This window comes from Esox lucius, chromosome 8 (assembly GCF_011004845.1).
Source record: "Esox lucius isolate fEsoLuc1 chromosome 8, fEsoLuc1.pri, whole genome shotgun sequence".
Lineage (NCBI taxonomy): Eukaryota > Metazoa > Chordata > Actinopteri > Esociformes > Esocidae > Esox > Esox lucius.
Window position 1 is genome coordinate 9109224 of NC_047576.1, and position 21650 is coordinate 9130873.

General features: G+C 44.4%; 1 protein-coding gene across 12 annotated transcripts in view; it reads left to right on the plus strand.

Moving 5' to 3' along the window:
• Positions 1-21650, plus strand: part of nfia (nuclear factor I/A) — a 164926-nt gene that overhangs the window by 35971 nt on the left and 107305 nt on the right. For 7 of the 12 annotated variants that reach the window (XM_029121757.2, XM_029121756.2, XM_029121764.2 and 4 more), the window contains exon 2: positions 6547-7075. In XM_029121757.2, the coding sequence (XP_028977590.2) occupies positions 6547-7075 (529 nt within the window). Of the gene's footprint in view, positions 1-471; positions 1737-6546; positions 7076-21650 lie in introns of those variants that run through there. The other 5 variants (XM_029121758.2, XM_029121767.2, XM_029121763.2 and 2 more) reach the window with 1 other exon arrangement.

Below are 21650 nucleotides of genomic sequence, written 5' to 3' on the forward strand. Positions count from 1 at the left end.
TTTGTATTATATAATTGTGTGTGGGGAGAGTTGGTTTTGGTTATGTAAAGTTGAATGCACTTCAGTGAATTGTGAGGGACTGCGTCCGTGGTTCCACCCCTCATAAGAAGTGTTGTGCAATATCTTGCATATTTACATAATTTGATCAATATGGCATGAGCTAATTAGCTACATTACATGCAAATCAAGATATAATCAATATCAGTTATGATCAGCAATAATGTTCTAATAGGCCAATACAAACAGGCTAATAAACTAGTAATAACCCAATAGTAACAATCATAACAATAATTCAAATAATTATATTTAGAACTTGTTTAAATATTAATAGGTGCTGAGGGGGAGGGTGGGGGGGGGGGGGTGTAATACCAAAAGTCTGTTACTTTAAAATCATTTGAAAGTTAAGCGTTTGTTCTAAAGGGGCGGTATATCCCTTATCCAGTGTGTGCGGTGATCCCTCAAGCTCTCTCACTCCGCTATAACGTCTTATATGGGTTAACCGTCAAATAAGAACATTTGTATAGCAGTGTTGTGTTGCTGTTTTACGTTAACCTCGCTTCTTCTAGATTCTAAATTGATAGGCTGTGTTGTGTGCCTCAGTTTGACAAGCCATTTCATGCCGGGCTAAGGGGCTCAAGTAGGCAGTCTATAAATTGAACATTGCCTATATACTCCCGCACGTTCATTTCATTTACGTTGGTCTCAGTAGGCAACCTCCCTGAAAGCGTGGATACTTGGGGAGCTATGCTTAGAGGGGAGCACAAGAGTTTGTCCTCCGGGCACAGTGGACAAAAGTGAACTGTAGCTGCACGGAACTCGGTGCCGGCGGTTGTGGCTCCTCTCCGCCGTATAGGAGAAAGACGTAAAACGGATTCACATTGTCTCCAGTTTGAGATCATTTTCCAAACGGAAACCATCTGTCGGGCTTCAGCAACAAGAAATTATTTGGGTGTTCAGGGATATTACTACCTTCATTATCTACCGCACCCTCCTCGTTCGTAAATCCCAGTCATTTCGGAGTTCGTTCCACCGTGAAGCGAGCCGCACCACATGCCTTCAATGCTTTTGGTTGTTGCAAGCTTTTAGTTCGGCTCTTCGGGAAAGCATGGTGAATGAGAGGTCTCTTGTCGAGTCCAGAAGAAAAAACGTCTGACAATCAGTTCTTTTTATAATGGTGTTACAACCAGATAACAATATTTTCAACATCCGAAGATTCCTTATTTTTTCCTCTTTCACGTAATTCTGAACCTCTCCGCTATAACCGCTCTGCTTTGGGACATTTCTTTTTTAGTTGAACATGCCTCTGGTGAAAGTTATGAGTTCTCCAACGAAGGGACTGCTCTACGGCTTTTACAGCACTGTACAGTAGACGAGCACGGAGAGTGGAAGCAGTGTAACTCGAGGCGGGGTTAAAGTTCAGCTCTATGGAGCGGTGAAGCGTTGGTTGCAGTTCGCAGAGTTGGAAATGTGAAAGCAAGAAGCAGGCTTTATTTTTCCCTCTCCCTTCTCTCTCTCCTTTTTTCTTTTCACACACACGGACTCAGCCATCACGCATACACGGGCACACACGGACACACACCCACACACATACATCACACATACACACATACACACACACCATCACACACATAAACACGCAGACCCGTTACAGTAACCCAAACACACACACATACATATACCCTCCAAATCCAAGATTACATACATCAGACATGTATTCTCCGCTATGCCTAACACAGGTAAGTGAACCTTTTGTCTCTGTTTAACATGTTTTGCCGCGTTCGTGCTTTCTCCCTTAGGGACAGGGCGATATTGACTAAGGTTGCTCAAGACATGTAACTTTGTGTGCAGTAGGCATTCCTGGTTTGTCAGAGCCATCTGAACTAACTACCACATGGCGGATGGCGCCTGCTTCTACAACCTACATAGAGACATATATTGGTGTCGAGCGCGGTTCGTTTGGACTAGCCTCGACTGCATTTTATATCCAGAGTTTCAATCCAAAAATGAAGATGGCCTTTCCTATACATGGCACGTTGTTGTCGAGGGCGCCCTGCCACATATTTGTTATGAATGAATGCACACAATCAATGTTTTAACATAATTTTCCATAACCTCCTTCGTCGGTACGTCTCTGCACAAGGAGTGTTTAACATCCATGCAATTGTCACTTTGTATCGACAATTGCTTTCATATCTATATTTTAAAACCAGCATTTCGCTGCATCTTCATTAAATCCACGTTTCAAAATTAGAATCAGTTGTGTAAAAGTTGGATTCTAAGTTGTTCTTGATCTTGGCAGCAGTAACTTTTATGAATAATAATTGAAAGAAAATGTTACTGAATTTCTTCAGAACTCTACGACTGCATGGAGTTGCCGCAACTCTCTGGCATTGAACTTTGCCTTGAGCCATGTGCACCGAGTAAAAACAAGTTAGGATATTATCCTGCTATTATATTTAATTGTATTTGTATGGATATTATTTGTTTTTATTTGGGCACCAAGGCTATTGGTGACTTGAAGCATGTATTCGCTCAAGAACTCCGATTATATTTGATAAATATTCAACAACTTTCTTTGCCCTAAAATAGTGCCCTTTCGTGGACTTGATTTGTTGTTTATTGTGTTTGATTGAAATAAATATGAGCGGTTGTAAGCCTAATCAAAAGTTAATCGCTTAAAAAATGTCTTTACTGTGGTTCGTGTTTAAAAGTATTACCGGATCTTATGAAAATATGAAAATACTATTTTAGAAATCTATCATGAGACAGTTGTGTTGGTTGTAGATCCGAAATTAATATCACTTCTGCGAAACAACTGGAAGGTTTTCAGGAGGAAAGTTGCAGTTGGGTGTCAGGAAGGCGCAGAAAAGGTCCATATTCCATACATTGTGTTAGGGGTTAGGTGAGGTGACACAACAGAGGACTTACATTCACATTTTAATAAACAGAAAAAAAGCTCTGTATTCTTAATGTACAGTGTCATCACAACCTTATATATATATATATATATATATATATATATATATATATATATATATATATATATATATATATATACTTAAAAACATTTTTTTTAAAACATTTTGTCACTATCACAACTATTACTTATCTAACTACTTATATCTGACGGAATATCAATAATGACGTCTGGAACTGGAAGTTTACGATGGAAGACCATTTTAAAACCAGCTCCTTTGCCAGTAGTGTCAAGCATAACTGATAAGTCCTTCATATTAATTCATAATATTGAACTTAAACATCAATGCAAAACTGAAAGGGGTCAAAAGGAAAAAAACTCATAGTGAGGGAAACTAACTTCAGAATGGACATTTACAGAAATTAAGTATGTAAAATATTTATGAGTCAAAATATTTCCTTGATATTTTTTTGAAATTCACATGCAATACAGTGAATCTGGACTTTTACAGCATAATCTAATTGGCTACTTAAGTATAAATATAATGATAAATGATACTAATAAATGTGTGTGTGTTTGTTCATTATCCTCTTATCCATGCAGTTAAGTCCAAATCTCAATCAGATCCGTCTAATGAAATACTTAGGTTCAATTCAATAATTTTGGACGTATTTACCAGTGAATTTTAACCTCATGCACAACTGGCATGTTTAAAGCGCTTCCCATATTTTATGTTCACCAAAAAGCATGACATTTTCACCCAAGAATAGAAAATAGAAAATTACCCATCTTTTGTTTCAAATGTGGGAAAATATTGGTAATTGCCAGAATTTGCGTCCAGATTCAGAGGCACGTTGTGCCACTGGTGTGTCGTTGTAGGGGATGGAAACCGTGGTGAGCATTTCCTACGTCTGGAAAAAGGCTTAACAGTACGTATGTACCCCTTTCTCCATACACGGGGGTTCACGGTAGAGGAAGGAATATCTGTGACAGGAGGAAGACTTGCCTTTGTGTTATTGTTCCAGTTTGATTAGGCATGGTGGGGTGTCCGCTCGGTTTAAGTTGTTTTCCCGCTTTGGGCATGGAGAGGAGAAAGTAAGATGGGCTGCTTTATACACTCTCATAATTGCTCTTGTTGTGGGTTGGCGTGGGTGTCAATAGGAGGCTATTACCATCATTGCTATTTTAAATTACAGTTATTCAAAAGTTGTTATTACTGTTACCTGTTATTTGGAGCTGTTAGATTTTTCACCAAAGAACAGGAAGAAGAAAATATACTATTGTAGGGTTTTGTTTGTGGAATTCCAATGGAGTTTATATGTATATAAAAATCCATTGCAGTATATTGAAATGTGGCCCGTACGTTACATAGTTGAGGCACCTGTGGTGTGTGTGTGTGTGTGTGTGTGTGTAGACATACAGGGATTGTTCAAACGGCCTGGAGACAGGGGAACTGTGTGATATCCAGAAACCACCAATAACAATGCATAATATAAGCCATTCAGGAGTGATATTTCACTGCACCTTGGCTGAAGTTACTTTGAGTGTCGCTGAAGGCAGTTGGAGGAGCCATTTGTGGGATTTTACCCAAGCTTAAACAATGCAATTTTCATGCCAATGAGAAATGGGAGTGCGAGTCCTTTTGAAATATGAGGAAAAGTATGGTGTCATTGTATATGGTTATCTATAATTCAGCTATACTTTTAATTCTGCGCCCGTGTGTGTGTGTGTGCGCTCGTGCACAAACATGTGTTGTGTATTAGTAATCCCATTCATCCCAGTTAGAGGTATTTGCACGTATCAAGATGTGTATAATGTTCTTTGATCTATGAATAGTTTAGCACCTTTTGCCTGGCCCTGGGGCGGTAAGATGGCCTTAGTTGAAGCCAAAGGCCTCCTGACTCTCCAAAGCGGTCCAGTATCAAATCGTGTCCCTGGTACTCCAGACCACTTGTTCATTCCCTGCCAACCTCCACTGAGAGGGTTTGGGGAATGTAATGGAGGCCCTGCTTGAACTGTCATTTTCAGCGGTGGTTCATCACTGTTTATTTCCTTTGATTGGATTTCATTAGTTCTTTTTAAAATGACCAGTTAGTACTGTAGATAAGCCTGGCTTTGCCCTCGGTAGCACCAGATAGCTGTATACTCTCTCTGCAAGTAAACAGTCACCGAGAAGAGAAGCATTTCTGCTCTATTTCTTCACAGCACAACTTTTGTTAGAATGAGACCGTTTGGATTACTGGTAACAACATCAGAGCTGAATATTTGGAATGGGCAGACGTGTTTTTCAGTAATTTGTACATATTTGTTGTATATACACATTTCTGTGTGCTTAATAATATTTCATCTGGTTTTGAATGTTTAAGTAATGGATTTTTACCACCAGGCTTTTTAAAGGAGTAGGCACCTATTTTATCTTCTGTGGTAATTATTAAAATTGTCCATGTAATGAAGTAGACCCAAAAAAAACAATGTGAACGTTCGTTCACTAGAGTTAAAGGTTTCAATCAATAAATCTATTATCAACATATTTGTGCCACAAAAATGTTCTTGTGTGAGTTTTCCTACTCAAGTTTAGCTTAACTAGGAGAATCGTTGTCTGTCTGGTTGAGACTAGTTTAGCTATGGGATTAGTTCAGAGGTTGTCTGCGTAGATGAGACTAGTGAGGGTGGTTAATCGGTTGCCTGTTAGTTTGAGACTAGTTTGGCTATGAGATTATTTATTAGGTTGTCTGTCTGGTTGCGTTGCACTGCTTTGTTTTGTTGTGACATTTCCACGGTCTGTTTTTTAGTTGTGAGGCCAGATTTTGAGGGGAAGCACATTTTCAGGCGAAGCTAGAGTGTGTGACTGCACTAGTAGCAGGTGTAACTAAACCACTTTGGGACTGATCCACAACATGCCACCTATCCACATTCTTGCTGTAATATCTGTGCAGGCAGCTCTCGCTGCTAAAGCGCCACAAAATATCCCTGTCCTGGAATGGTTTCTGAGTTAAATGTTGGTCGTCGGTGTACATAGTACATGCCTGTGTGTGTGTTTAATTTGTGTGTGTATGTGCGGACGTATACGTTTGTGTGTGGCGAACAGTTAAAAATAGACTTTCAGCTTTCCCGCTCGGTTGTTGCTTTTTCTCCGGCCTCCTCTGTGGCAGACCCCAACAGACCCACATTCTTGCCAGAGAGCCAAGACAAGGGTTAGACAGGCCTACTTTCACACACCGCTCCCTCCGCTCGGCCCAGATATACCCCTCCGCTGGCTCAGTCGACTAATGCGAATGGAATGAGCCCAAACGCTGAAAAAATAAATAACGTGTGATATGAATGCTCATAAATACAAAATGTGTCAGGTGTTGCGTGTTATTCCGAAATGAAAATGTTTATTTTCAAAAAATGTACTTCCTTGAATTATATTTCATGGGAGGAGTGATACTCTGGTTCATTTCTAGATTGCTGATTATTTCCATGGCCTGTCTCCCTAGTGTTTACCCAAATCCGATTTGACAAGATTGAGTGTTACGATAGCTTTCTCTTTTGCTAGGTTCTGCACTTCTACTGTGTATAACTGTGAACGCATGTTAGCGCCAAATCACCAACACCTTTCCTTTCTCCTGTGCTCCGCCCCACCACAGGATGAATTCCATCCTTTCATCGAAGCTCTGCTGCCCCACGTGCGAGCGTTTGCCTACACATGGTTCAACCTGCAGGCCCGCAAGAGAAAGTACTTCAAAAAGCACGAGAAGCGCATGTCTAAGGAAGAGGAGCGCGCAGTGAAGGACGAGCTGCTCAGCGAGAAGCCTGAGGTCAAGCAGAAGTGGGCGTCGAGGCTCCTCGCCAAGCTCCGCAAGGACATCCGGCCGGAGTTCCGGGAGGATTTTGTGCTCACTGTCACTGGGAAGAAACCCCCGTGCTGTGTCCTGTCCAACCCTGACCAGAAGGGCAAGATGAGGAGGATCGACTGCCTGCGCCAGGCAGACAAAGTCTGGAGGTTGGACCTGGTCATGGTGATTTTATTCAAAGGTATTCCCCTCGAAAGTACTGACGGCGAAAGACTAGTAAAGTCTCCACAGTGCTCGAACCCAGGACTTTGTGTGCAGCCCCATCACATTGGAGTTTCTGTAAAGGAGCTCGACCTCTACTTGGCCTACTTTGTACACTCAGGTAAGTCAGACTGTTTTATCTCTCTAAAAAATGTGTTAGAAATTCATGTTGCACAAGTGTTGACCTCACTCCAGATTTTAATAGGTAATGTAATGTTTGATACTATTGTACTGTTAAAAAAAACACTTGGACAGGGTTCAAGGGTCAAACTGACCTTATCAGTGAGTGCAGGCCAATATGTACTGTACACAGTTGGTATCAAGAATTACTCTTTCAAGTAAAAAATTACAGGTCGTCCACCAAATAAGCAACCAACCAAAGCGAGGTTCAGTAGATTATTATTATTTATTTTTGTATTCACCTTGTCCTCACCAAACCCAGAACTGCACCTTCCCTTCTCTGTACACAGACACAAATGTTATCTATAGCAGACACCCATAATTTCATCAGTGGTCAATAAAGCAGTAGTCTTAAGGGAAAAAATGACTTCTCTGCCAAATTCCCTGCATCGGCCCGTCCTATCACTGTGTTAGGCGGCCCAGATTCAGGGGAAGTTGGCACTGCGAGACGACTGAGTAGGTTGCCTCAAAAAACACAATTATCTCTGTCAGGATTGCTCAGCACGTTTTCTATTTCTGACTAATTCAACATAGGCTGCTGTTGGGTGGAGGTTTCACTTTAATTCTTTTTTGTGTGTTTTGTATGTTCAGTCAAGTAGAAGCAGATGCACATAGGTGTTGTTTCAAAAACTTGGCAACCAGCTACTTTTTGCTCTTAGATCTTCTGAACCTTTTAGAAATTAGGAAACACTCTTGTAAATACACAAGAATATTAAAATAAGTACAAAAACCTCTACATGTAATCAATTGTATGCCTTATATTTGATTTTTGTCCTGTAAATGAAGATATTAGAAAGATTTGATTCGAAAGTGGAAAATACATAATCATAACCAAATGAACATGGCTTCATGTTTTGCCCCATTTCTTAAATGCTTATTTAGAAAAACAAATGTCCCCATGTTTTGTGATCCTCAGTGTCTTTTTAGAGTATGGACGTTCGTCTATATTTACCATCTGATATTAATTGTGCCATGAAAACTCACCCTGAGGGTGAAGTCCAGTGCAAATAACGATAGAGAAATAGTTAATTGGCAAGAGGCAGCAAGGGCTGGCTTCCCCACTGACAGCAACATAAACACCCGCATTCACTTGCAAGGTTAGAAAAGAGATCCGTTTCACCAGGCAAACCAAGTGCCTTAATTAAAATCATTTTCTCTCTCTAACAAATGGTTTCTCTGAAGCCTAAGTTGTCAATGCATAAAGTGAGCTCACTTTCACATTCTTGTATCAATACACGTTCCATTACTTATTTCAAATGTTTGTCCAGATTTTGCGGCATTTTCCATTAACAATCATCAAATGTAAGTGTAAATTGTTGGGGTTTGAGTATAAAAAATTTTTTTTGGGGGGAATGGGAGCTCCTTTTAAATTGAGCCACGGGAAAGTTTTTGTCAAAACAAAGCATCATTGTCCTCATCATAAATTCCACTAAAAGCCTTGTCAGCAACGTTTCTAATTGGACACAAATAAATCCCTGATTAGCTATATGCATGAAACATGAAAAATAAAACTATTTTCAATTGCCCCTTGATGTAGACGAAACATACTCATTTGCAAAGACTCTTTCTGCACACACCGTGGCTAAAATCCCATACCCCACACTGCCAAATCCTACGTTTGGATCTTTTGTAAGCCGATTCACAGGCGCTTTGTTCCCGCCAGCATTCTGATAGCTGAAGTTAGATTGTCTTTTTCTTTACCAGTTCTGATCGTGAATGAGGTGTCAACTAGGGAACAAGAGGCAGATGAAAGGAACCGAGTGCCCACGGAGCATGGGGGCGTGCGGGGTGCTCTCTCGTCCGCTTTTCCGTCTCTCGATCCTTCGCTACCTCTCGTGGCCTCATCCCGTAGGATCAGATTCCTTCCTCTGTCTCATTTAGAGCGGTGGAGCGTTTCTGGAGCTCCGTTGATTAAAAGCCATCTGAAAAGAGGCTGACCTCATGCACAGATGCAGAAGGTGGGGCTTTGAGGGCAGCTGAAGTCAGTAATTAAATGTGTGCCGCGCTGCTACCAGGGCCAGGGGTGGTAGAATGGGACTCCCTTCTCCAACCCGGCTGACGTTGTCCTGCCACCAACCCACCAACAGCTATCAAAACCAATCAATTGTGGTGGTATTTGCGAATATCGAATGCAACTTCAGTGTCAATTCTGGCCATAGCGCACACGGTTTACAGCTGAATTAGCATGGGTAATACTTATCTTTTTCTTCAGGTGTACTAGTGGGTGAATTATTGCAATCTGTTTTCTGGGGGAGAGATTGGTGAGGTAATGTCGTATGCCTAACCCTGCTTAGTGTTGAGACTGTGTGTGTGTGGGTGTGTGTGTGTGTTTCGGGGGGGGGGGGGGGGGGGGGTTCTGGGATATCGGTCTTTAACCAGGGATTTCCCTGGTTGTTCAACCGTCACAAGCTTGCATCGTGTGTCATCTTTAGGAACAATGTGGTGTCAGAGGGCGTCCCTTTGACTCCAGAGCCAGGCAGCGTCGCCAGGGCTAATTTACAGCCGCTCTCTCACCCAACAACGGGTGTCGCTATCACAGGAGCACTCAGCACATGGGAAAGGTCGTGGCTTAAGATGTTAGGGTCTTGACCCTATCTTCTAGGCATTTGACCCCTTAGATAAACATCCCCTCTCATTAGCAGCCACTCAAGCAGATGGATTGCTGTGGCTTTGGAAGCCTCCATGACCTCTTGTTAAAGTAGCCCACATTCATGTTATTTGGGGCAGCTGGATCAGTTAGTTAAAATCGGCCAACAGCAGTTTAGCCGTTGACCAAAGCTCCCATGACAAGCCATTTTTTTCAATCCGAAACAACAAATCAGTTACATGGGAAGCTCCGTTTAATGGTCATTTCTTGCCTAACTGCACGTTTTGCAAGCCACCCAAGTTAAATAACGTCAGAATAATAAATATAAAAAATATTGTATGCCTTTGCTTCCCATTTATGTTATTTCTGGTCTCACTGAATGCTACATTCAGACAACTTAAAACGACTCATGGACAAGTTCAAATAGACTGGATAGTGTTGGAAACCTGATGGGCTGATATATTCTGGGCCTTTAATGTATACCTTGATGTAAACCCTGATTGTTAACTCAAGAGGATGGTCCCTTCGGAAGCCAGTTATAAAATGTGATTTCCTTATTGAGGTTGAGGGATGGCGGAGGCGTCACAGACAGGCCTTGTATCTCCTCACAAAAAAACAGTAATCCGCACTGATCGTCCATAGTACTGGAAAACTTCGGTTTGGAGTTGACAACCGCCCATAGACCAGCCAAGAGAAATAAGGATTTATGAAGAAATGAATATAAACCAAATTTTCATCTTGCCAACATCTGTTTTATTCTGTGTGCAATACAATTAATTAATAATATATTGCTGGCTCGAAGAGGTAACATGCTACTGAAGGGACCTGTGTGAAACTTTCCAGGGCCGTGGTTAAATATATATCTTCATATGTATCTATACATATATCTGCTGTTTACCTGATGTGACCCCTCCAGTTGAGATGACTATATTCTTAACGGGTGTTAAATGTCTTTAAAGACGTCTGACCTTAAAGTGATTTGTGTCTCATTATGCTGGTTTGTTTTGACGATGCATCCTTGAAGCATTGGAACTTATAGGTTCTGATCCAAACAAAAGAGTGAATCCATTTTTTTTTATTGCCCTGGAACTGCAGGTGTTTACTCCCGGGGAGTTATGGACAGCTCTCCACATGTTGGATGAACTGGATTTTGAAATAACTTGGCTTCTCACACGCGTACGCGCACACGCACGCACACACACACACACACACACACACACACAAACCACAACCAGCAACCACAACACACAGCAAATCACTTTAGTTTGCTGCCAGTTTAGATCATCAGCCACTGCTGTTAAATGAGGTGCAGATTAAGGTAAAAAGACACTAGCCGCTCCTTTGTAATGGTGCACACACCAAGATCGCCGTTTGCTGTGTCGCCTGGAGTGTTTTGCCGGCTGACTTTTGGCTCTTCTCACATTACAGCCGTTTTATATTTCCCTTCCTTTCCACAGGCTGAGGAATAACTATCATTTAAAGCTATTTAAGGCGATTGTGGGAAAACCACCGGCTTTGTTGTGGTTACTGTCGTACACATTGTGGCGCCCCCCCCCTCACCACCACCGACACTAACCTCTGTCCTGGGCCTCCCCCCACCCACACTATTAATCTCTGTTCTGCCCCCCCCCCCCACCACCACCACCACCACCACCAACACTACTACTAACCCCTTTTCTGGGACTCTCCCCCCACAAATAAAATGCACTCCCTGTTCCCACTCCCTGGGTGCCCCCCCCCCCCCACCAGCACTACCTATCCCTGTCCTGGGCCTCCCCACCAACAACCACACTACTTACCCCTGGTCTGCCCCCCTTTAAAAAACTCCTACTAACTTGAATGAGCTTGAATGAGTGTGTCACCACACCGTCTTTTATATGTTTAGCGGTACAGAGACACACCCACTTACTAGACCATTCATTCTAATTGACATTGAGGTCCATTAACAAACATTTTTCATTGTAATTTTGTTGATAACAGTGAGTAATAGCTGATTTTTGTGCCTACTAGAGAAATCCCAAAACTGTCACGGCCCTTATTTTAAAGGAAATGCCTGGTTGATTCAATTTAATACACAGGCTTTTATATGAGTGGAATATGAGCTTATTTAATATATTTTTTTTACTGCAGTTTAAACATTAAACAAAGCAAATAAGATTTGCAGATAAGGAAACATTGTGAGATTTCTGCTGAACAGTGTTCCCCCTCATAAACCTGATAACAGAGCAAATTCAGGTAATTTGTTTAAAGCGTGTTGTCAATGCTTTTCCTTACAAATGTACAGATTTACAACATATTGTCTGATTTCATTTGAGGATTTTGAGGCATAAACCATCACATAGCAAAACAAAAACACATGCGGTGGCCATATTTGTTTTCTGTTTTAAGGCCTTTCTATCCTTTGTAAAAAAAAATAAAAAATATGTATGTTCATTTGATGAACACAAATATATTCTCTGTGTAAACAAATCATTTCACCATTTCAGTGTGAATAACCTTGGAAATACATTTTTAGCATTTTAATTTGAATTAGACAATGCAAGGCTTTAGCAGCGAGGGTAGGCTAAGCTATGTAGCATGAGCGTAGCGGTTGTGTGGGATGTGTTTTGAGGGGAACCTGGATCTGGTGGGTGGGGGGGGGTGGACAATTGGACGGATGGGGGGGATTGGCACCAGGGAAGTGGGGCTAATTAATTCTGCATTCATGTCCCAGTCAGCCCAGGATGTCCTCAGCAGAAGCCAGAAGTGAGGGGAGACAGAAGCATGTGCAAAGCTTCCTAAAGCTTACTGTTTCTTTCTTTCGTCTTCGAAAGGTTTTCCATGAGAGGCATTGTTTACCCATGACATATAGGCTGACAGGAATGTGTGGGCCTCATTCGGCGCGAGTTATATTTTCTCCTCTGCTATATGTTGTGTATTTGCTGTTCTTTGTCTGTTTTTTTTTTTTTGGGGGGGGGGGGGGGGGGGGGGCTGTCTGGTTCCAAATGAATTAAAGCCTAGGAACTGCATGAGACGAATCGTAGCTCTCCCTAACGGCTCAGACCATACAGAGGCACAAGACGTCTCTTCCCGTTTCAAAACGGCAGCTTTGGCTAACTTCTGAGAATGGCCTCTTTGTACCCACGAGCCATTCAACAAGAGTCCCATTGTCTTTAGCTCCCCGCTAGCCTCAGAGCTAGTCATTGCTCAGTCTTTATTGTGCGCTCTTTGATTGTATTAGGACTTGATGAGGACTTCATTTGAATGGTGGGCAGACAGCTTATGTGCTGTTCAGGCCTGAGCAGGGAAACAGTGCTGATGATCTAATTAGCGGCAGGATTTTTTTTTTTACGTTTGCGTTTGCCGAGAGAGCACTAGCTGCACACGGGTCGAAGCGAACGCCCGTCCGTGAGGTCGAAAACAAAATCTTCTTGCCGCCTGTCTCGGAAAAAAATTCCACTTGATGTTGTGCACATTGGTTTGCCGTACCATATGACGGCGTGCAAACTAAAGTATGTTTAAAACCTTAGCAATGCACTTACACACACACACACAAACACACACACAAACACACACGGAGCCAATGATTGTGGCAGTGGGGGAGAGGGCCGGAGCGAAGAGGAGGTACACCAGGCTGAGGAGAGGCAAGCGCTTTGCTCAGGCCAAGAATCTCTGGATTCACCGTGTTTAAATGTCAGCTCCTCTACTGTCTTTGTCCTGGGAGCTATTGGAATGTGCTGCACATGCTGATTTGTGCCGGTCTGTAGTAAAACAGAGAACCTTCCTGACTGGGGATCTTAGCAACTCCTAGAGGCTTCTCTTCCACAGCTCAAAGCAAAAACGCTTTGGCTTCCACTGTCTGTCTCCAGTCTAGCCCGCGTTGACTCATGTAGACTAAAAATGTCCCGTCAGAGTCCCTTGATAAACCCAAGTCAGAGATTTGCTTCTTACAAAAAGAAAAGAAATGCATCCTTTTTTGGTATCTACTCATTAGTCCCAACAGGCAAACTTTTGTTCTGAAGGGGTTCATCTCAGGGGGGAAAGCGCAGAGCCACATGGCTAGCTACTCTGGTGTATTTCGGACCCAGAAGCAGACTCAGACAGGTGGTAGAGGGTACAGAGTAGTTTTTAATGTAAAGCGGTAGCGGGGGATTGGAGAAGGAGGGAGCGGCGATGATACAGGCAGTGATGGGAGAGACCGGGACAGGCCTGATGACGGAGGGAGACTGGCGGGGTTGGTGGGTGTTGGCCTGGCGTGGCAGGCGGACCGTAGGCGGGCTGGTGGGGAAGGGGGGGAGGGGGGGATGTTCCTGAGACACAGGGAAGGGAAGAATTAAACGCTCGAAACAAACACAGAAGTAACAATTCCAAATCCGCGAGGACACGAGGAAAAGCCTGGGAGTAACTACCATGGGTACTGACAGCACAACCTCGGGGAAGAACCGGGGGCAGAACCGGGGGGCAGAACCGGGGGAAGAAATCCTGCAAGGCTGATGGTCTGATGAGAGGCAGGTGTGAGTGATTTCAGGTCACTGAAAGCCCAGAGGAATGGGAAAACACAGAGGGGGACTGAAGTTGCGGCCGCGACGTGACAGCTACATGCTCTGAGGGTGAACATCCAGGTTGAAAGAGGATTCAAAGAACTGGCCGAGTGGACACCGGTGGATGGGAAAACCATTTCCAGTATTACGAATGCATTCCTGGAGTCGTGTGTGTTTCACTGTCTGTCGGAGCCACCTCTGCCTGTTATCCTGAAGTGGCCTGAGCTCTTTCAGCACCAAGGCCATGTGATCCACCAACGAAACCCTATTGTGTGGTGAATCCATTTGGGAAGGCATATAAAAGGGCCCGCGGACATGAAACAGGACAGCTGTGTAAGTCTTTAGGGGAATTTCTTTACAGATGGTGAAAGAAGTGAGAAATAAATTGCCGTATGGCTGGTAAAATATAGAAGAAAGACTAGGGTTTGTTGAACTGGGTCCTCTGGCATCCTGTGGGTTGTGTATGGTGTGTGTGTGTGAGTGTGTGTGTGTGTGTGTGGTGTGTTTGTGCGAATTGTCTTAATGTGTGTGTTGAGCTGAATGTTGTTTTAGCTGTAATGTTATTGTAGAGAATATGTTTCCTGAATGTCTTCTCTGGCCTTCCTCATGTCCTTACAGCCCATCTGCTGTACGGTTCAAGGATGATTTATTTAGTCTGTGTTCCAAGTGACATGTGTATTTCTCTTTCAGATTTGTCTTTTTAATATGTTATCCAATTATATTCACTTTAATGGTCATAATGTAGTCATTTATTTTAATTATAAGAGTTGTTGGTGAAGTTAAGTGGTTCTTTGGGGTGGGGCATGTGTGTCTGTCTGTCAGACTCCTCGTGGTTAAATAATCTTCATCCCTGCACTATGATTAGCACAATTTTCAAATGTGCCACTAAAACAATTCTGTTTTTGACATGTTTGACATTTGGTGTCAACAGATTTTTTTTTTTATCATGAACAAATATCAAAAGTATCAAACATATCTAAAATATATTTTCTAAAGAAATCGGCTTGGCCCACCCTGCTCAGTCTCAGGGTCCCAGGTCAACTTGGCCCACCCTGCTCAGTCTCAGGGTCCCAGGTCAACTTGGCCCACCCTGCTCAGTCTCAGGGTCCCAGATCGGCTTGGCCCACCCTGCTCAGTCTCAGGGTCCCAGGTCAACTTGGCCCACCCTGCTCAGTCTCATGGTCCCAGATCGGCTTGGCCCACCCTACTCAGTCTCAGGGTCCCAGATCGGCTTGGCCCACCCTGCTCAGTCTCAGGGTCCCAGGTCAATTTGGCCCATCCTGCTCAGTGTCAGGGTCCCAGATCGGCTTGGCCCACCCTGCTCAGTCTCAGGGTCCCAGGTCAACTTGGCCCACCCTGCTCAGTCTCAGGGTCCCAGATCGGCTTGGCCCACCCTATGGTGATTACCCAGTGACTGAGTGACCTGATTCTCCTGGTGATGTATTGGCTGGAGGGAGATGAAGGCTCTGCAATGCGCCCATTTTGCGCCAAATTCGTCTCCGTGAAGTGGCTTACATTTTATCTTTTTGTCGCCCTTTGCTTCTCTCATGTTGTTTGCGTCCATATTGTCAGATGTTCATTTTTAATTATTGACAACTGAATGGTGGTGGTGGTGGGGGGTTGTGGGGGGCGGGGGTAGTGGGCCTGGCAAGTGTGGAGTATTTCTTTTTGAATTATTGAACATTTCTTTCCACCAGCGCTGCCCTCGGTCTCTCCATCTGTGTACGCGGTGCAGGGCAATATAAATAAATAAGTCAGTGAGGATGATAAGACTGTGGTGCCCTGGCGTGCCAAGCCACAGGGCCCTGGCATCACACACACTGAATCCCGCTGTTTATTTCAGTGGCTAGGATGGGCGATCCTTTAAGAAAACACTAAGCTGCAACCCAACATGTTAGCGTTTTTACGCTCTGCTGGCCTGCATCAGGATCGAATGCGGACATGGTTCGCTCCGTCATGCCGAGTCAAAAGAACTGAGCCCTGGACCAAAATTAAACGCAAATCAGAAAGAAAAAGTTCTGTGGAAATATTTCTTCCATTTCTGGAGAAGTTCCCAGTTAAAAGACCAGGCCATGGTGAAGTGGTCTGAGGAAGGGAAGAGATGATAATTATGTCACTAGGGGTCATGGAAGTGTGGCCACCAGACTTTTGTTCTCTCGCTAATTAACCTAAACTCCCCGCACTAACAAACCTAAGCTCACAGGTTGTGTTTTGGCCATAGTTTATGTGGCATCTTGACGTAGCCCTGTGACTGTGTGGACACTGTCACAGACATGCTTGCAACTTATTCGTTTTGTTAGACTGGTGTCTCTCACACGAGTGCGTTCTCGACGGCCAGGCATTGCGACCCTCATTTATTTATGCACTTCAACCATAAAACTGTTTTCAGATGGGAGACAAAAGCGGCACTTGATTAGTGGTGAAACCGTCTGGGAACGTGGGGCTGGCCGATCAAGCTAATTGCTCCAAATTTCCAAACAAGAAAGGAGAAACTCCTGTTCCCGTATACGCATGTTTAGATGAATGCCTTTTTCTGAGGCCCTCTCAGATCATGAGCGCAGGTTTTCCCCCATCGGCCTTTGTTTGTGTGTATGTGTGTGTGTGTTATTTAGTCTATCTATTGTCAGGCTCAACCCCCCATCCCAAATGGGAACAGTGGGGGCCCTCCCTCTCGTAATGGATTGTTAATATCACTTCACATTGACAGAGAAGGCGTCTGGCCCCCGAGAACTCGTCACACAGTTCTGAAATATTGAATATTGTTCAGAGATTCCTTTTGTTTAAGCTTGGGACGGGGGGGGGGGGGGTGGCGCCAGCAGAATTTGGGTCGGATCGCACCAAGGCTAGGTGCCCCCTGCGGGCTAAAGGCATGCAACGCAGGACAGTCGTTAAAATAAATTCTCTCAAAAAAAGTACCGCCTAAGAATGGTGAAAATATTATTTTACGTCCAACTTCTTAGGTGCAGGTGCAGGAAAATTAATCAAAAAGGAAAAGAGCATCCGTAACTCTGGTATGCTCTCACGGTGAATATACCAAATGGAATCCATTTTTATGAATGGGCCAGTTTTGTGCATTCAAATAAATTCTGCATGTGGGGATACCTGAGTTGCGGGCATTCTTTGTGTTATTGAGTCTGCATTCATCCCCTATGGGCCTCTTCATGAGGGTTGCCACCAATGTCTCTGCAATCCACATCTCTGTTTTTGTTTTTCCCTCTGTCATCTGTCTCCTTATCGTATGGCTAAATAACACACGGAACAAGGAAGCATATCTCCTGCCACATCGCCAATCCGAAGGGATATTCCCCCGACACCTTACAGGTGTATCTTCTTCCTAGAAGGCTGAGACCTGCTGTGAGTCAAGCCAAATATTTCCCTTCCAAGCCGGTGGCAGAAAACAAGTGGCGGTAGCCCTGGGGCTGGTCTCTGCTCTCCTGCCCCCTCCCCCAGAGCTGAAAAAGGGTGGAGGGTATGGTTCAAAGTCAGATATACTGAGATAAGGCAACAATCAATCATAGCAGCTCTGTGCTGGGTGACCAGCCCAAACTGCTCTGTCTGTGACCAGGCAGGCGAAAGTGAGTGCTTCTCTCCCTTTCCCAAGCATATCACTCGCTTTCTTGTCTCTCTCTCTCACTCTTTCTCGTTTTCTTGCTCTCTTTGTCTGCATGGTGCAGGTGAATAGTTGTCTGGTTGGTGAGGGCTACTGTATTTTCTGTCGATGTCCTGTGTTTGAACCCGGGCAAAGCATTGAGACCCGGAGGCTTTCTGCTAGTTGACTACCCTTAGAAGTGTTGTCTGATCCTCTCTTCGTCCACACCGCACCGCCAATGACAACGTGTAGAGGCCGCTGCCGGAATGTGCACTGGGACAGGACGGACATGCACCTTTAACAGCAGGCATAGAAGCTAGCTGAGGTTCAGAAATGCCCCTCCATGGTGCTCTGAGCACTAACACAGTTCTCTCTCCCTCTCTCTCTCTCTCTCTCTCTCTCTCTCTCTCTCACTCACCCTTTCTCTCTAACTCCCCTGTTCTCCTTCTCTCTCTCCTTTCCCCTCTGTCTACTTCTCTCTCTGCCCCCCCCCCCCCCCCCCCCCCCCCCCCCCCCCTCGCCACACACACTCACACACACCCTCGCACACACTGCTCCCTTTCTCTTAGTCCCGGGGAATCTTCAGCCCCCCACTCTGCGGCTTCCTGCTAATTAAATTCCTGCGCTGTCCATTAGACGGATAGAGTGAGCAGACTGCTGACTCAACACAGGTAGGGCAGTGCGCTGTAATGGCTGGGAGAGCGCAAGTGCCCAGCCAATTCATTTGGCCCCCATTTTACACATCCCTGGGTCACCACATGCTTTCAAGGGTGCAGAGAGGAGAGAGGGGAGCAAGCGAGGGGAGGGATAAGCTAATATCTTAAAAATGCTTTCGTTCTAAAACGGACACTCCACAAGGCTGTGTCCTCTAAAATTCCCCGACGTGCCCAACACATGCTTCTCTTCCTTCTGGAGCGGAGTTGTTGGTAGTCTGTTGTTGCATTGGGCTCGCAGTTCTCAAGTACTTTGCAGGGCTTCGCAAGGTTTGTTAAACTCATTTGATGTTCTATTTGCTATGTTAACATCAATACAAATTATGGACTTTGCTTATTTGCCGGCTTCTCCACTAAACGAGCGTCGGGTTTCGCTAGCAAAGTAGTCTTCTTCACAGAGCATTAGTCACATTTGAGAGGTTCCTCACTTGGCTTCAGCCTGTGGTGTCGACCTGTGCTCCTGCAGTGTGGTGACAGTATGCAAGACACGGCATGTCATATCTGAGATCTGACAGCCAATAACCAATGAGGAATGTGCACCACTGCCGCCACAGCCCTTGAACACCTTGGGCCTGAGATTCAAGGGTGCCAAACCCTTTATTGACCATAGGCAACCGTTCACTCACTGTTCTTACAGCAGAAATATAGCTGCGGAATACATCAGGACGGCTATTTATGCACGCTCTGTCTCCTATGTCTTGGTTAAGGCACAGATAACCAAATCCGCAAAAAAACATCCATGTCACCAAAGACATGTTCTGCGATCACCCTGAATGATAATTGATATAATAGCAGGAAATATGTGTGACTAGGTTTCGATAATGGATTGCACGCCTGATCGATGATCGTTTTCATTTGCTCCGTAATCTAAAAGGTTCCCATCATTGTCCCCCACCACATCCAGTAGAGAAACCGCCTCTTGTAAGGCCTCGGGGTGTGTTAACGGCCTCCATTATGTCTGCGTGCACTGAACGGGTATGAGAGGCAGCTCCTTGAATCCCCACTGTCCCCAGGGCGACACCATCAAAGAGTTAAACCCCTTCGATGTGCAAGCCCCGCCCACACCAACCAGCGCCCCAAGCAGACCAAGAACAAACAAGAAATAAAAAAAATAAAAAACAACAAAACTTTCCGGTTGCCTCCTCTTCTTCACTCATTTGCATGTGAATCGCTATTCATCCATTTAGGGTCCATCAGAACCTCGTGAGCACCCAGTTTCCATGGGCTCCTAATCACCCAAAGGGCCCGCGAGGAGAAACCGCAAAGAGCGGGGCCTTATCTGTCTCCACCAATGACTGTCCATACTAAATAAGTCAGGTGCAATGGACAAAGACAGAGGAAGGCCTGGATTGGTGTATAGAAGTAGGAAGGGAAGGAGGGGGTGTGGGGGAGGGTGTGGGGGAGGGCGTGGGGGAGGGTGAACATGGAGGCAAGGGTGCAGCTGGCTCATAGAGACATCCCATTCCCACACTCCCCATTCCAATAGGCTGGTTTGTACTGGTCTAGTCTTAATTCACCATTTGCCTAATTAACATCTAATCTGCATAACTTGTTGCCCCCCCCCCCCCCCCGTGCCCTCTCTGCCGAAACAATGCCGTCCCACTGAAGAGACTTAATCCTAAAGCGTCTCTGGTTAAGATAAAAGCGATCTGTGCTCTAACGACCCTCCTTTCTCATCAGCAGTTGAAGGGTCTTTCGTCTTTGGAGCTCGCAGTTAATGTTAACCTGAGGCTTCCGGGGCCACAACACTGGGCCACTGTATGTATGTATGTATGTATGTATGCTGAGGTCACTGTATGTATGTTGAGGCAACTGCTTGTATGTTGAGGTCACTGTATGCATGGTGAGGCCACTGTATGTACGTTGAGGCCACTGTATGTACGTTGAGGCCACTGTATGTATTTTGAGGCCACTGTATGTATGTTGAGTTCACTGTATGTATGTTGAGGTCACTGTATGTATGTTGAGGCAACTGCTTGTATGTTGAGGTCACTGTATGTATGTTGAGGCCACTGTAAGTACATTGAGGCCACTGTATGTATGTTGAGGTCACTGTATGTATTTTGAGGCCATTGTATGTATGTTGAGGCCACTGTATGTATTTTGAGGTCACTGTATGTATGTTGAGGTCATTGTATGTAAGTTGAGGTCACTGTATGTATGTTGAGGTCATTGTATGTAAGTTGAGGCCATTGTATGTATGTTGAGGCCACTGTATGTATTTTGAGGTCACTGTATGTATGTTGAGGTCATTGTATGTAAGTTGAGGTCACTGCATGTATGTTGAGGCCACTGTATGTATGTTGAGGTCACTGTATGTATGTTGAGGCAACTGTATGTATGTTGAGGCCACTGTATGTACATTGAGGCCACTGTATGTATGTTGAGGTCACTGTATGTATTTTGAGGCCATTGTATGTATGTTGAGGCCACTGTATGTATGTTGAGGTCACTGTATGTAAGTTGAGGTCACTGCATGTATTGTCTGTGATCTTGATCCCGGTCTGCTTGAAAAATGACTTCTAAGATGTCTGGCTCAAAACAGCAGAATACTGGAAAATACTTCTTCTTGGTGTACAGTCTTTGGATGCTTTTGGGGTTATTAGGTCGTGTGAAACAGCACGGTTGAGGAATTTAGGACTTTAGTTTCTCCAATAAATCTAACCCACAATATAGCCACATATAACCCTGCTCTGTTAGAGGACAACTGATAAGAATATACAGCATACAAAGCTCAAAGAATATACAGCATACTCCTGCTAATACGAAATCTGTTCTGGCCGTCCGGAGTTAGAAAACTATGTAGTGGCAGATAGAGGTTCTTATGCTAACCTCTCCTGGCGATGTAAACCAGATGTTGGCCACTGGTACTGTTGTCATAACCCGCTCTGATGCGACAGGACCACACTGAAGGGGCGGACTCTTGTTCCAGTCCCAAGGTCACAGCCCAACTCACGTTCCTTTTCTCTCGTTCGTTTCCTGTTCACTAGAAACCACCAGAAGTTGATACAAAAAAACAAACATCTCAAGATGAATGCTATTATCAGTTTTTCTTGGTCTTGGAATGGTGTCCAGGAGCCAAAATGGCTGTCTGAATGCCTGAGTTG